At 38.9% G+C, this 14408-nt stretch overlaps 1 protein-coding gene across 3 annotated transcripts in view; it reads left to right on the top strand.

The window, feature by feature from the left end:
- The window catches only part of GPR89A (G protein-coupled receptor 89A), a 45782-nt gene that overhangs the window by 9028 nt on the left and 22346 nt on the right, over nucleotides 1-14408 (top strand). For 2 of the 3 annotated variants that reach the window (XM_003421955.4, XM_064282344.1), the window contains exons 2-5: nucleotides 2364-2423; nucleotides 3858-3961; nucleotides 5449-5555; nucleotides 5958-6059. In XM_003421955.4, the coding sequence (XP_003422003.2) occupies nucleotides 2364-2423; nucleotides 3858-3961; nucleotides 5449-5555; nucleotides 5958-6059 (373 nt within the window). The remainder of the gene's footprint in view (nucleotides 1-2363; nucleotides 2424-3857; nucleotides 3962-5448; nucleotides 5556-5957; nucleotides 6060-14408) is intronic. The other variant, XM_064282345.1, reaches the window with a different exon arrangement.

The following is a 14408-nucleotide window of genomic DNA, read 5'->3' as shown; positions in this document are numbered from 1 at the left end:
ATCTGACATCAGCAATGATATCCCTAGTTCCATGTCCTCTTCTGAAACCGGCCTGAATTTCTGGCAGTTCCCTGTCGATATACTGCTGCAGCCGTTTTTGAATGATCTTCAGCAAAATTTTGCTTGTGTGTGATATTAACGATATTGTTCTGTAATTTCCACATTCGGTTGGATCGCCTTTCTTGGGAATAGGCATAAATATGGATCTCTTCCAGTCTGGCCAGGAAGTTGCCTTCCATATTTCTTGGCATAGATGAGTGAGCACCTCCAGTGCTGCATCTGTTTGTTGAAACATCTCAATTGATATTCCACCAATTCCTGGAGTCTTGTTTTTCGCCAATGCCTTCAGGGCAGCTTGGACTTCTTCCTTCAGTACCATCAGTTCCTGATCTTATGCCACCTCTTGAAATGGTTGAATATCGACTAATTCTTTTTGGTATAATGACTCTGTGTATTCCTTCCATCCTCTTTTGATGCTTCCTGCATCATGTAATATTTTCCCCATGGAATCCTTCACTATCGCAGCTCGAGGCTTGAATTTTTTCTTCAGTTCTTTCAGCTTGAGAAATGCCGAGCATGTTCTTCCCTTTTGGTTTTCCATCTCCTGCTCTTTGCACATGTCATTATAATACTTTAGTTTGTCTTCTCAAGAGGCCCTTTGAAATCTTCTGTTCAATTCTTTTACTTCATCAATTTTTCCTTTTGCTTTAGCTGCTCGACACTCAAGAGCAAGTTTCAGAGTCTCCTCTGACATCCATCTTGGTCTTTTCTTTCTTTTCTGTCTTTTCAGTGACCTCTTGCTTTCTTCATGGATGATGTTCTTGATGTCATTCCACAACTCTTCTGGTCTGCAGTCACTAGTGTTCAATGCATCGAATCTATTCTTGAGATGGTCTCTAAATTCAGGTGGGATATACTCAAGGTCATATTTTGACTCTCGTGGACTTGCTCTGATTTTCTTCATTTTCAGCTTGAACTTGCATATGAGCAATTGATGGTCTGTTTCACAGTTGGCCCCTGGCCTTGTTCTGACTGATGATATTGAGCTTTTCCATCATCTCTTTCCACAGATGTAGTCAATTTGATTTCTGTGTGTTCCATCTGGCGAGGTCCATGTGTATAGTCACCGTTTATGTTGGTCAAAGAAGGTATTTGCAATGAGGAAGTCGTTGGTCTTTCAAAATTCTATCTTTTGATCTCCGGCATTGTTTCTGTCACCAAGGCCATATTTTCCAACTACTGATCCTTCTTCTTTGTTTCCAACTTTTGCATTCCAATCGCCAGTAATTATCAATGCATCTTGATTGCATGTTTGGTCAATTTCAGACTGTAGCAGCTGATAAAAATCTTCTATTTCTTCATCTTTGGCCCTAGTGGTTGGTGCGTACATTTGAATAATAGTCGTATTAACTGGTCTTCCTTGTAGGCGTGTGGATATTATCCTATCACTGACAGCGTCATACTTCAGGATAGATTTTGAAACGTTCTTTTTGACAATGAATGCAACACCATTCCTCTTCAAGTTGTCATTCCCAGCATAGTAGACTATATGATTGTCCGATTCAAAATGGCCAATACCAGTCCATTTCAGCTCACTAATGCCTAGGATATCGATGTTTATGAGTTCCATTTCATTTTTGATGATTTCCAATTTTTCTAGATTCATACTTCGTACATTCCAGGTTCTGATTATTAATGGATGTTTGCAGCCGTTTCTTATTTTGAGTCGGGCCACATCAGCAAATGAAGGTCCTGGAAGCTTTACTCCATCCGTGTCATTAAGGTTGACTCTACTTTGAGGAGGCAGCTCTTCCCCAGTCATCTCTTGAGTGCCTTCCAACCTGGGGGGCTCATCTTCCAGCACTATATCAGACAGTGTTCTGCTGCTATTCATAAGGTTTTCACTGGCTAATGGTTTTCAGAAGTAGACTGCCAGGTCCTTCTTCCTAGTCTGTCTTAGTCTGGAAGCTCAGCTGAAGCCTGTCCTCCATGGGTGACCCTGCTGGTATCTGAATACCGGTGGCATAGCTTCCAGCATCACAGCAACACACAAGCCCCCACAATACGACAAACTGTCACTCCCACGTGTCTGTCAGTTTGTCATACTGTGGGGGCTTGTGTGTTGCTGTGATGAAAACACATTTATAGCATGGATAATTTCAAAAATCTTAAGCGCATTTCAACATCTACTCCCAATGTTATGGACTTTTATAAATGGGCCTTGTATGAGTGAATCTCAACTTTAATCTCTGAAATAAGTTTGTTGTCTCTAAGTTAGCAGACCTTTTTAGCATAAAATAGGCTCTGTAAGGCATTTCCCACAAGAATATCTATACTGACATTCTATCTTCTTTCTTCTCCAGGTACTTTTCTTTGGATTCGGGTGGCTTTTCTTCATGCGCCAGTTGTTTAAGGACTATGAGGTAAGAACAAGTCATTTTGGTTCTGCTAAAACTTTATTAATTTATATTGTTTAAAAATGGGGGGAAATGTCTTTACTAAAGCAAGGGCATATCCACTAAAGACAGGATGTTTTTGCCAAATGAGTACCATATAACCCTTAAATTGGAAAATACAGTTAGGCTTAGATGGGTTAAAAAAAAAAAAAAAAGCAAGTCAAGAGATCCAAGTCATGAGGCTCAGAAGCCAGAAGCAAGGAATATCTTAGTCATGTCAGTATAGGGGGAACCCTGGTGGCATAGTGGTTAAGAGCTATGGCAGCTAACCAAAAAGGTTGGCGCTTCGAATCCACCAGGCGCTCCTTGGAAACTCTGTGGGCAGTTCTACTCTGTCCTGTAGGGTCGCTATGAGTCGGAATTGGCTCAACGGCACTGGGTTTGGTTGTAGGCACCAAAGTATAACCCCAGAAAGTTATTCTTTGTCAAAGAATTGAATTTATAATGTCTCATAAATTTTCCCTTTCATTAGTCTACTTGGCCTTGAATGTTAATTACCAACCTTACATTTCAAGTTAGTACCAAAATTTCAAGACTAGTCTAGCTCTTATCTTAAGCCTTGGATTCAGAAACACACCACCCTAGACTGGACATTTCCGAATTCAATCCTCCTCTTGGAGTAATAAGCACAGCAGTTACAGACTCTCTTTGGACCATTTCTGGGATATTCACCATTAAGCCTCACCAGAGAGTTTGGATTATTGTCTCAAAGAGCACAAGATTTTGGAGATTCTATTCTGCCTAATACTTTTTGGCCTCCCAGGAAAGGTTCCAGAACTGAACCCAAGTCTGCAAAAAGTTGAAGAGCCCCTTTTGGCATTATCCATCATATATACTGTGCATTTGTACTTTTTATTTGTATCAGAAATTCTAAGCACTACTTGTGCTCCACCTTCTTGTGCTTCAAATTCTTCATCCACAAAAGGATATTGGTGATAGTGTCAGCAATTCACTGATGCAGCATGAATTATGTAGTGATATAGTATTTACAAAACCAAAAAACCAAACCCTTTGCCGTCAAGTCGATTCCGACTCATACCAACCCTATAGGACAGAGTAGAACAGCCTCATAGGGTTTCCAAGGAGCACCTGGTGGATTTGAACTGCTGACCTTTTGGTTAGCAGCCATGGCTCTTAACCACAACACCACCAGGGTTTCTGTAATATTTACAGGGAAAAAAAAAGTGTATATATATGTATATGGTAACTTTTTTAAAAGTTCAGAAGAGCTACCTACTTTGATTTATTTCTTTAGCTCCAGCTAAGTTGTGGCCATGGCCCTATTTCCAAAGACTTGAGAATTTCTTTAGAATAAGTTTCATTACTCATAACCAGAAGAAGATTATCAGTTTATATTTAAAACAAGGAAGTGACTTTTAGTCTCTATTTGGCTTTTAACAGGTACGTCAGTATGTTGTACAGGTGATCTTCTCTGTGACTTTTGCATTTTCTTGCACCATGTTTGAGCTCATCATCTTTGAAATCTTAGGAGTGTTGAATAGCAGGTGAGTAAGGGTACTTTATAACTCTTCTCTTGAAGTGGAGACCTGTGTTACTTCCTTTAGTGGAAAAGTTACCTGGTCTCAATGCTGAAAAAAATCTACCAAGTGATTAGTTTAGTCTCAGTTACTGCAATGGTTGCAAAAATATGGGTCCCAGCCACCTAGTAACTGGTTTGACAAAGATTGTGAGATAGCGGGGGCAAGGAGGAGGCAGCAAACACACTTGGCTAATTAGATGGAATATATTCACTCCTCCCAGTAAACCCAGTGCCGTTGAGTTGATTCCGACTCATAGCGACCCTATAGGACAGAGTAGAACTGCCCATTTTCACTCCTAGAAGCCTTAATTTTTTCCTCTTCTCTCCCTGAATCCTCGTAATGGTCCTTCACATTGTTCTGCTAATTGAACATCTATACCTGAAAAGACCAGAATCCCTGTCCCCAGAGCTATTTAAGGGCCTTTCTGAAAACTGAACTCTAATTCTTACTAACTTAGTTATCATTGATTTTAAAAGTATGATAAGTTTGATTGAACATAGAATATTTTTTAAAGTATTTTTTTAAAACAACTCCTTACCCCCTCCAAATAAAATATCTATTAGTTTACTGGAACCCTGGTGGTGCAGTGGTTACATGTTCAGCTGTTAACCAAGAAGTCAGCAGTTCAAATCCACCAGCCGCTCCTTGGAAACCCTATGGGGCAGTTCTGCTCTGTCCTATAGGGTCGCTATGGGTTAGAATCAACTCGACAACAATGGTTTTTTTTTTTAATTAGTTTATTAGACAGTCTATCCAAAATGTTTCTTGTTTGCTAAGCTGGAAGGGGTGATGAAAATGTTCTACAGTTGATTGTGGTGATGGTTGCACAGTTCTATGAATATATTAAAAACCGTTGAACTGTATACTTTAAATGGGTGAATTATATGACACTTGAGTTATATCTCAATAAAGCTGTTATGAAAAGAAATGAAAAAAGATTAAAAGGCCTAAAATTTTTAAAAAATCAACTAATAAAATACATTTTATAATCGGTAATAAAAATAATCATGCAAATCACGTTTAAATATGTTGCTGATACCAAAGAGTATTTTTTGAATATTTATAGTAGCATGTATTAGTTTCAGCATTTATTTTCTTTTAGTTCTTATATTGGAATAAGACTTCCAGTAGAGAAAAGAGAGAATAGCCATTCTACCAGGAATGATGTTGAGGCATGTTATGGTATACCTTGCCTATGAATATAGTTAAAGCATTAACGTTTTCATTTTAGTAAATGAAATTCTTGAGAGGCTAAGATGGTCTCTTTACCTTTCGGAACTTTATATCTATTTTTTAATTGTAAATGAGCAGATAGTAACAGCCTAGTTGGCTAATTAGATGGAATGTACTCGGCGTTAGTTCAGAGAACAAGTGGTTCTTTGGAAGACATAAGAAATTTAAAGTTGTTGCCTTCTCCCCATCCCCGTGATATTCTTTAACATGTATTTCAGCTCTCGTTATTTTCACTGGAAAATGAACCTTTGTGTAATTTTGCTGATCTTGGTTTTCATGGTGCCTTTTTACATCGGTTATTTTATCGTCAGCAACATCCGACTACGTGAGTACTTTACTCTCTCATGTCAGTATGTAGATTGAGATGAGTATTTTGGGGGATTGAGTAGAGAGCTTCATGTTTACATTACTTTCAGTAGCTGCTGGTATGTGGGGGCATCTCACACACGGCATCTTAAAAATGTTGGCACACAAGTATTTATTGATGAATGATTGGGTTAGCTGTCCTGCCACAGATTTATTTCTGTTTCTGCTACCTTAATGTCTCCCTTAACCCACATCTCAATTTCAGTCATAGTTTGCTTGTGGTGGTAAGGATGCTTTCACTGAAGTTAGTGTTGTCCCATTATTCGTTTACCAAGTGAACATGCCAGTCAAACACTAATTAGCATGGTCTTTAACATACCTATATCAATTTTCCGTAACAGTCTTGTCTCCTCTATCTTAGTGCATAAACAGCGACTGCTTTTTTCCTGTCTCTTATGGTTGACCTTCATGTATTTCTTCTGGAAACTAGGAGATCCATTTCCCATTCTCAGCCCAAAACATGGTGAGTGTGTGGCAGGGGAAGGGAGGGTTTTTTATTTTCTAATTTTGAGAAAAAATTCTTTTAAAGTTTCTTATTCCTAGAACAGCAAGTTATTTCTCTAACATTTTCTGTTTTAGAATCAGATTTTCTCCTTCATCCAAGGAGGTTTCAAATGCTGGTTTTGGAATAGCTTCTGTTGTTCTAAAGCAGGAGTTTTCAACCTTGTGTTAGTGAATAAACTTTGAGAGTAAGGTCAGGGAGGGAGTGGTGGTGTCCTTAAACCTCTCGTTATTTTATAAGGAATTATGTGAATATATTCGTATGTGCATTTGGGATGAGATATCTATAAGCTTTTATCAGATTCCCAAAGGGGTCTATGATCCAAAAGATAAATGACCACTGCTCAAGTGACGATAAAAATCGTCTTTATTGGAGTGTATATATTTTGGGAAAGAGAGGTAACATAAAACACTGACAATACATAAAAACTTTCCAGGCATCAATGTCTCTCTTCTCACAAAGTGTTCATGGGCACGGCCCTAAATTCTGTGCCAAAAACAATAATTAAGAATCGCTCAGCTAATAAGTCTTTCCAGAATTACTTCATACATATAAATGAATCTATCTAAAATAGAGAGCCCACCTGTAATAAATATATTGGAGCTTCCATACTGGAGCTTTTTTTAAAAAATACACATCTATTCATTTTCTTATTGTGCTGTATCTGTAGAAAATAACCCACTGCTTAGTTTAAAGGGCATCTGGCAATTTGAAAGATTTCTAAGAAGGCAGGGACGCCAAGCTTAAATGCTACACAGTGAAGAGAAACACCCAACCATGCTACCGTACTAAACTAGGAAAAACCCCACTGAAGTCGTCACCTGCCACTCAGGACCTGTGACATCAGCGACCAGACAGTAGAACCTCTGCTCCAGCTGCTGCGGCTCCCAGGTGCTGTCACCACCCCGCATCATTCACTTCTGCTTTTGAGGTCTCACGTGGGCATGTCAGTTTGGTGAAACCTAGGTAACATTCAGAACCTTAACTGCAAGAAAGTCTGGGAAAGATAGCTTTTAGCTTTCTAAGCTCCAATACAAGAAGATATGCCAGAGGCTGATTAGAATGAATTTTAAATGAATTCGTCTTTTATTATTGTTAGTTGCCGTTGAGTTAATTCCAACTCATAGCTCCCAATGTGTTACAAAGTAGAAATGTTCTATAGGGTTTTCTTGGCTGTAATCTTTTTTTTTTTTTTAACTGTACTTTAGATAAAGGTTTACAGAACAAACTATCTTTTCATTAAACAATTAGAACACATATTGTTTTACGACATTGGTTGCCAACCCCACAACATGTCAACACTCTCCCCTTCTCGACCCTGGGTTCCCTTTACCAGCTTTCCTATCCCCTCCTGCCTTCTTGTCCTTGCCCCTGGGCTATTGTGCCCTTTAGTCACATTTTGTTTTATGGGGCTAATCTTTATGGGCCTAATTGTTCAGCCTAATCTTTGGCTGAAGGGTAAACCTCAGGAGTGACTTCATTACCGAGCTAAAAGGGTGTTGGAAGCCATATGTTTGGGATTTCTCCAGTCTCTGTCAGGCCAGTAAGTTGGTCTCTGTGCGTGCGTGCGTGCGTGCGTGCGTTAGAATTTTGTTCTACATTTTTCTCCAGTTCTGTTCAGGACCCTATATTGTGATCCCTGTCAGAGCAGTCAGTGGTGGTAGCTGAACATCGTCTATTTCTGCTGGACCTGTCTGGTGGAGGCTGTAGTACTTGTGGTCCGCTAATCATTTGGACTAATCTTTCCCTTGTATCTTTGGTTTTCTTCACTCTCCCTTGCTCCAGATGGGGTGAGACCAGTGGAATATCTTAGATAGCCACTCACAAGCTTTTAAGACCCCAAACGCTACTCACCAAAGTAGAATGTAGAACATTTTCTTTATTAACTGTGTTATGCCAATTGAGCTAGATGTTCCCCAAGACCATGGTCCCCACAGCCCTCAGCCCAGTAATTCGGTCCCTCAGAGAGTTTGGATGTGTCTATGGAGCTTCCATGACCCTGCTTTCAACAAGATGTGCTGGCGTCCCCAGTATTGTGTACTGTCTTACCCTTGACCAAAGTTACCATTTATCTATAGTCTAGTTAGTGTTTTTCCATCCCTACCTCTCCCCTCCCTCATAACCATCAAAGAATGTTTCTTTTTGTGTATAAACCTTTTAATACAATATTTGTTCTTTTGTGATTGGCTTATTTCACTCAGCGTAATGCCCTCCAGATTCATTCATGTTGTGAGATGCTTCACAGATTCATCGTTGTTCTTTATCATTGTGTGGTATTCCATTGTGTGTATGTACCATAGTTTGTTTATCCATTCATCTGTTGGTGGGCACTTAGGTCGTTTCCATCTTTTTGCTATTGTGAATAGTGCTGCAGTGAACACGGGTGTACATATGTCTATCTGTGTGACAACTCTTATTTCTCTAGGATATTCCTAGGAGTGGGATTGCTAGATCACATGGTATTTCTATTTCTAGCCTTTTAAGGAAGCATCATATCCTTTTCCAAAATGATTGCACCATTTTGCATTCCCACCAGCAGTGTATAAAAGTTGTTTCTGTTTTTTTGATTCCTGCCAGTAATGACTGGGTCCGAGGGTATCTCATTGTGTTTTTGATTTTCTTTTCTCTAATGGTTACTGATCGTGAGCATTTCCTCATGTGTCTGTTAGCCGCCTCAATATCTTTTTTGATGAAGTGTCTGTTCATATCCTTTGCCCATTGTTTAATTGGATTATTTGTCTTTTTATTGTAGAGGTGTTGGATTTTCCTGTAGATTTTAGAGATTAGACCTTTGTCAGATTTGTCATAGTCAAAAATTTTTTCCCAGCCTGGAAGTTCTCTTCTTATTCTTTTGGTGAAGTCTTTTGATGAGCGTAAGTATTTAATTTTTAGAAGATCCAGTTATCTAGCTTATCCCCTGGAGTTTGTGTGTTGTTAGATTGGTTTGTATCCTGTTAATGCCATGTATTAGGGCTTCTAGCTTTGATCTTGTTTTTTCTTCTATGATCTTTATAGTTTTGGGTTTTATATTTAGGTCTTTGATCCATTTTGAATTAGTTTTTGTGTATGATGTGAGGTATGGGTCCTGTTTCTTTTTTTTTGCAGGTGAACATCCAGTTTTGCCAGCACTACTTGTTAAAAAGACTATCTTTTCCCCGTTTGATGGACTTTGGGCCCTTGTTGAAAATTAGGTAACCCGTAGGTGGATGGATTTACATCTTGGTTCTCAGTTCTGTTCCATTGGTCAATGTGTCTGCCGTTGTACAGTCCCAGGCTGTTTGACTACTGTACCTGTATAGTAGATTCTGAGGTCAGATAGTGCAAGTCTTCCTGTTTTATTCATCTTCTTCAATAGTGCTTTACTTATCCAGGGGCTCTTCCCTTTTCATATAAAGTTAATGATTAGTTTTTCCATCTCTTTAAAGAATGTTGTTGGTATTTGGATCAGGATTACATTATATATGTAGATTGCTTTGGGTAGAATTGACATCTTCACAATGTTGAGTCTACCTATCCATGAGCATGGTATATTTTTCCATTTATGTAGTTCTCTTTTTGGTTTCTTGCAGTAGTGTTTTGTAGTTTTCTTTGTATAGGTCTTTCACATCCTTGGTTAGATTTATTCCTAAGTTTTTTTTTTTTAGGGGCTATTATAAATGCTATTGTTTTCCTGATTTTCTTTTCAACATTCTCTTTATTAGTGTATGGGAATCCAACTGATTTTTGTATATTTATCTTGTATCTTGCTACTCTGCTGAATCTTTCTATTAGTTCCAGAAGTTTTCTCATGGAGTCTTTTGAGTTTTCTATGTATAGTATCATATCATCCACAAACAGGGACAGTTTTACTTCTTCATTACCAGTTTGAATGCCCTTTATTTCTTTTTCTTGCCTTACTATTCTAGCTAGGACTTCCAGCACAATGTTAAATAGGAGTGGTGATAGAGTGCATCTTTGTCTTGTTCCTGTTCTCAAGAGGAATGTTTCCATTGGCTATAATCTTATGGAAGCAATTCACCAGGCCTTTCTTCCACAGAGATGCTGTGTGGGTTTGAACTGTCAACCTGTTAGGTTAGCAGCCAATTGCAGGCAAACTGCTTGCACCACCAGTAGATGAGCACAAACTCGTTTGCACCACCCGTGGACCTTTGGCCATCATTTTAAAAAAAAACAAAAAACTATTGCTGTCAAGTCTGTTCCAACTCATAACAACCCTATAGGACAGAGTAGAACTGCGCTATAGGGTTTACAAGGCTGTACGTAACCTTTACAGAAGCAGACTGCCACATCTTTCTCCCCCAGAGCAGCTGGTAGATTTGAACTGCTGACCTTTCAGTTAGCAGCCAAGTACTTTAACCACTACACTACCAGGGCTCCTTTGGCCATCTTTAGAAGATACTAATTGCTGCAAATCTCGATTCACTTGTATCACCTATGAAACAACTACATGTTTCCTTTTCTGACATTCTCATTAACCTATGAGCTACTTAAGGTCAGAAACTACATCTTACTTGTCTTTATATCCCTAGTCTCTAGCATGGAACCTAGCACATTACAAGTGCTTAATACATGTTTATTAAATCAGCAAATGAAAAAAAAAAATTTGAGTTGCTCTGAGGTGTTAGATAGGTTCAAGAATTTAAGACAAGCATTACCTAATCATACTCTGAAACATTTTGTTTTTCTAATGTTTTCTAGTATGTCAGCATACCCATGTCAGTGCAGGGATAGATTTGGAGGAGAGAGACCTCTAAAATTGTAGCTCTCATATAAACCTATTTCAAATAAGCCCACAGAAACAAATTTGTTTGTGATGTTAGAAGTAAGGAAGAAGAGGATAAAAGGACCCAAACCAAAGGGCCCACCTGAATGACCCCAGGGCTTCTGCCAATGATAGTGCAAGATCACATGCTGTCCTAAAACCTGACTTTGACACCTTTCTCCAGCTTTCTCCTTGTGCACAGTCAGCTCACATGACCAGCACAGCTAGACCTTGCCAGAGGGGGCCTGAAGGCTGTCACATCTATTGCACCTCACATCTATCTCCTTTTCTAAATTCTATGGGAATATTCTGAAGAGGGTGCTGAGGGGAAGAACTAGGGAGATTCTTTCAGTTTTATGCTTTCCTTTGCATGCCAGTAAGTATTCAGATTTATGTATGAATGTTCAGTCATCTTAATTTATTTGATCCTCTAAAAGAAGTAAGTAGAAAGAGATGTTTAGACAGTGGCTGAGGAGCAGGCCAGCTTACACTACCTTCTTAGAGCTTTCCCAGGACTATCCAGACAACCAGTGTGGTTTATTGTTGTGGAGACCACTAAGAACTACAAGACCCAATTCTTATCCATAATAAAAAAAAGTCTATAAATGTACTCCATGTGCAGTGCCTGACTGCACAAGGTTGAAGACATTCAATAGTGGGAAAGGGTAAGAGAGGCCAAGTATAAGAGACTAGAAGGACTCTGTGAGCAGATGCACAAAGTAAGATAGTATTCTGCAATTCACCTTATCCATCTCACCTTCCACTTATTAACTGGTAAACAGGAATAATGGAGTCCCTGAGTGGTGCAAATGGTTAAACATCAAATATTAGCCAAAAGGTTGACGATTCAAACCCACCCGGCAGTGCCTCGGGAGGCAAGTCTGGCGATCTGCTTCTGAAAGGTCAAAGCCTTGAAAACTCTCTGGTGCAGTTCTACTCTGCACACATGGATCGCTATGAGTCGGAGTTGACTCAATGGCAACCAACAACAATAACAAATAGAAATAATGATGACTGACCTTTACATTGGAAACCCTGGTGGTGTAGTGGTTATAGAGCTACGGCTGCTAACCAAAAGGCTGATAGTTTGAATCCACCAGGCACTCCTTGGAAACCCTACAGGGCAGTTCTATTCTGTCCTGTAGGGTTGCTATGAGTAGGAATTGACTCGATGGCAATGGGTTTGGTTTTTGGTTTGGGACCTTGACATCATAGGAGTGCCAAAATTAAGTCAACACTATCTACAAAGTAATTTAAACCAGAAAAAAAAAAGATATTTAATGAAAGAATACCACCTTAAAGGAATAAAAGTAGGGGAAGCATTTTCCTAGTTTTTTTCTGTATTTTGTTTTGTTTTTTTAATATTTAATAACCTTTATTAATCCCTTGGATTTTTTGTTATTCGGTAATAATTATGTACCCACAGTCAACAAACACTTGTTGAACACCTTCTGTGTGCCAGGCAGTAAGGAAAACAAAGATCAATAAGACATTATTCCTTCCTGTAAAGAGAATACAAATTCAAGAGATCCTTGGGAAATGAATCAACAGAATTTAGATGGAGATTAATTATTCATTTAGCATTCCACGAAAATTTATTGCCTATCTACTTTATACTGAGTGCTGAGGATCCAAAAACAATACCTACTTCCATCAAGTCAATTCTGACTTGTAGCAACCCTGTAGGACAGAGCAGAACTGCTCCGCAAGGCTTCGAAGGCCGTAGGTCTTTACGGAAGCAGGCTGCCACATCTTTCTCCCATGGAGCAGCTGGTGGGTTCAAACGGCTGACCTTTCAATTAGCAGCCAAGCACTTAATCTAACCATCATGCCACTGGGGCTCCTCGTGTTGAGGATACAACCATGAATAAAGCAAACTTGGTTTCTGCCCTCCTAAAGCATATACTGTGGTGAGATGAGACTAGATAATAAAGAGGTAGCTATATAAATAGTTACCAGTTGTGATCATTGTCATCAAGGAGCAAACAGATTGCTGTGATAGAGAATAACACAGATAAGGATATCAAGTTTAGTGCAAGTGGTTAGAGTCAGCCTTTCTGAAGAAGTGATGCTTAATCTGAGATTTAAAGGTCAAGACCAAAGAAAGACCCATCAAGAAGGCTCAAGAGACATCATGTAAAACCCTGAGGTAGACAAGACCTTGGCATATTCAAGGGGTATGAGACAGGGAATAAAGACTAGGGGTGTAGATTTTTTTAATTTTGGTGACTACATAGTTGATGATGTCGTTTTCTAAGTAATACAGAAGAACGAACAAATTGAGAGGGAAGATAATTTCAGTTTGAGATGTTGAATTTGACTTGCCTGTGCACATCCAGGTGATATTGTTTAGGTAATTGGATACACAAGTAATTGAATACATAAGGAGGTTAGGAAAAAGGTATTCAGTCCAGATGGTAGTGACTCCAAAAATTTAAAAAAATAGAAATCATCAGCTAAATACCATTAGATGAAACTGGGGAAGTGGGCAAGATCACCCAGGGAAAACGTATAGACTGAAATAAAAGAGAGAATTCTGACCCATGCAGAGAAAAGGCCATGAAAACACTACTAGAGAAGTGGAAGAAAAAACCTAGGGAAATGATGTTGTGAAAGAAAGAAAGGAAAATAATTTTGAACAGAAAGGATTCAGTACCACAAATGACCAAGTAAAACAGAGTTTGGAAAATGTATTGAATTTTACAGCCAGGAGAAAATCCATGACCATAGTGTAGTAATGGTTAAAAACCCAGGCCCTGGAACTAGACTGTTTGTGTTTGAGTCCTGACTCTCCCACTTATTAGTTGTGTGGCCTTGACTAAGTTATTTAACATCTGTGCCTCAGTTTCCTCAACTTTAAATGGGATTTGCAGTAATATCTATCTCATAAAGTTGTTAGGATTAAATGAGTTAATATTTAAAACAGTACCTGGTATATAATAGGTGCTTAATAAATGTTACCTATTAGATTGTCATTGCTGTTAATAGTGAAAGCAGTTTCAATCAGTGTAGAAGAATGGGATAAAAGTTGGATTGCAGCCCGTTGAGGAATGAATGGGAGATGAGGTAGAGATGACAGTAAGTGTAAACTTCTTCCAAGAAGCTTGGCCATGGATGGGGAAATAGGGAGGGATTGGTAACTAGAGATATAATGAAGGCCTAAGGGCAGACTCTTTCTTGGGAAAAATACTTGAAACTGAAGGATTGAACAAACAAAGAAGGAGAGATTAAAGATATAAAAAAGAGAAAACAGGTGATGGTGCAATATTCTGGAGAAAATGGAGGGGGAATAAGATCAAAAGCACAAGTAGAGAAATCTTAGCACTGGACATACACCATCTTTTTCTGAGGCAAACAAGTTAGAGGAATGATTGCAGATGTAAATATTTATAGGTAGAGTGAAGGTAGTTTATGCCTAATATCCTATTTCTTGCATAAAAAGAGGATTTGCTAAAGACAAGGACAAATCAAACCAACTCATTGCCGTCGATTTGATTCCGACTCATAGCGACCCTATAGGACAGAGTAGAACTGCCCCATAGGGCTTC

The sequence above is a fragment of the Loxodonta africana genome, chromosome 3, assembly GCF_030014295.1.
Source record: "Loxodonta africana isolate mLoxAfr1 chromosome 3, mLoxAfr1.hap2, whole genome shotgun sequence".
Classification (NCBI taxonomy): Eukaryota; Metazoa; Chordata; class Mammalia; order Proboscidea; family Elephantidae; genus Loxodonta; species Loxodonta africana.
Note: the sequence above shows the minus strand (reverse complement) of the source record. Positions and strands in the feature narration are given on the sequence as shown.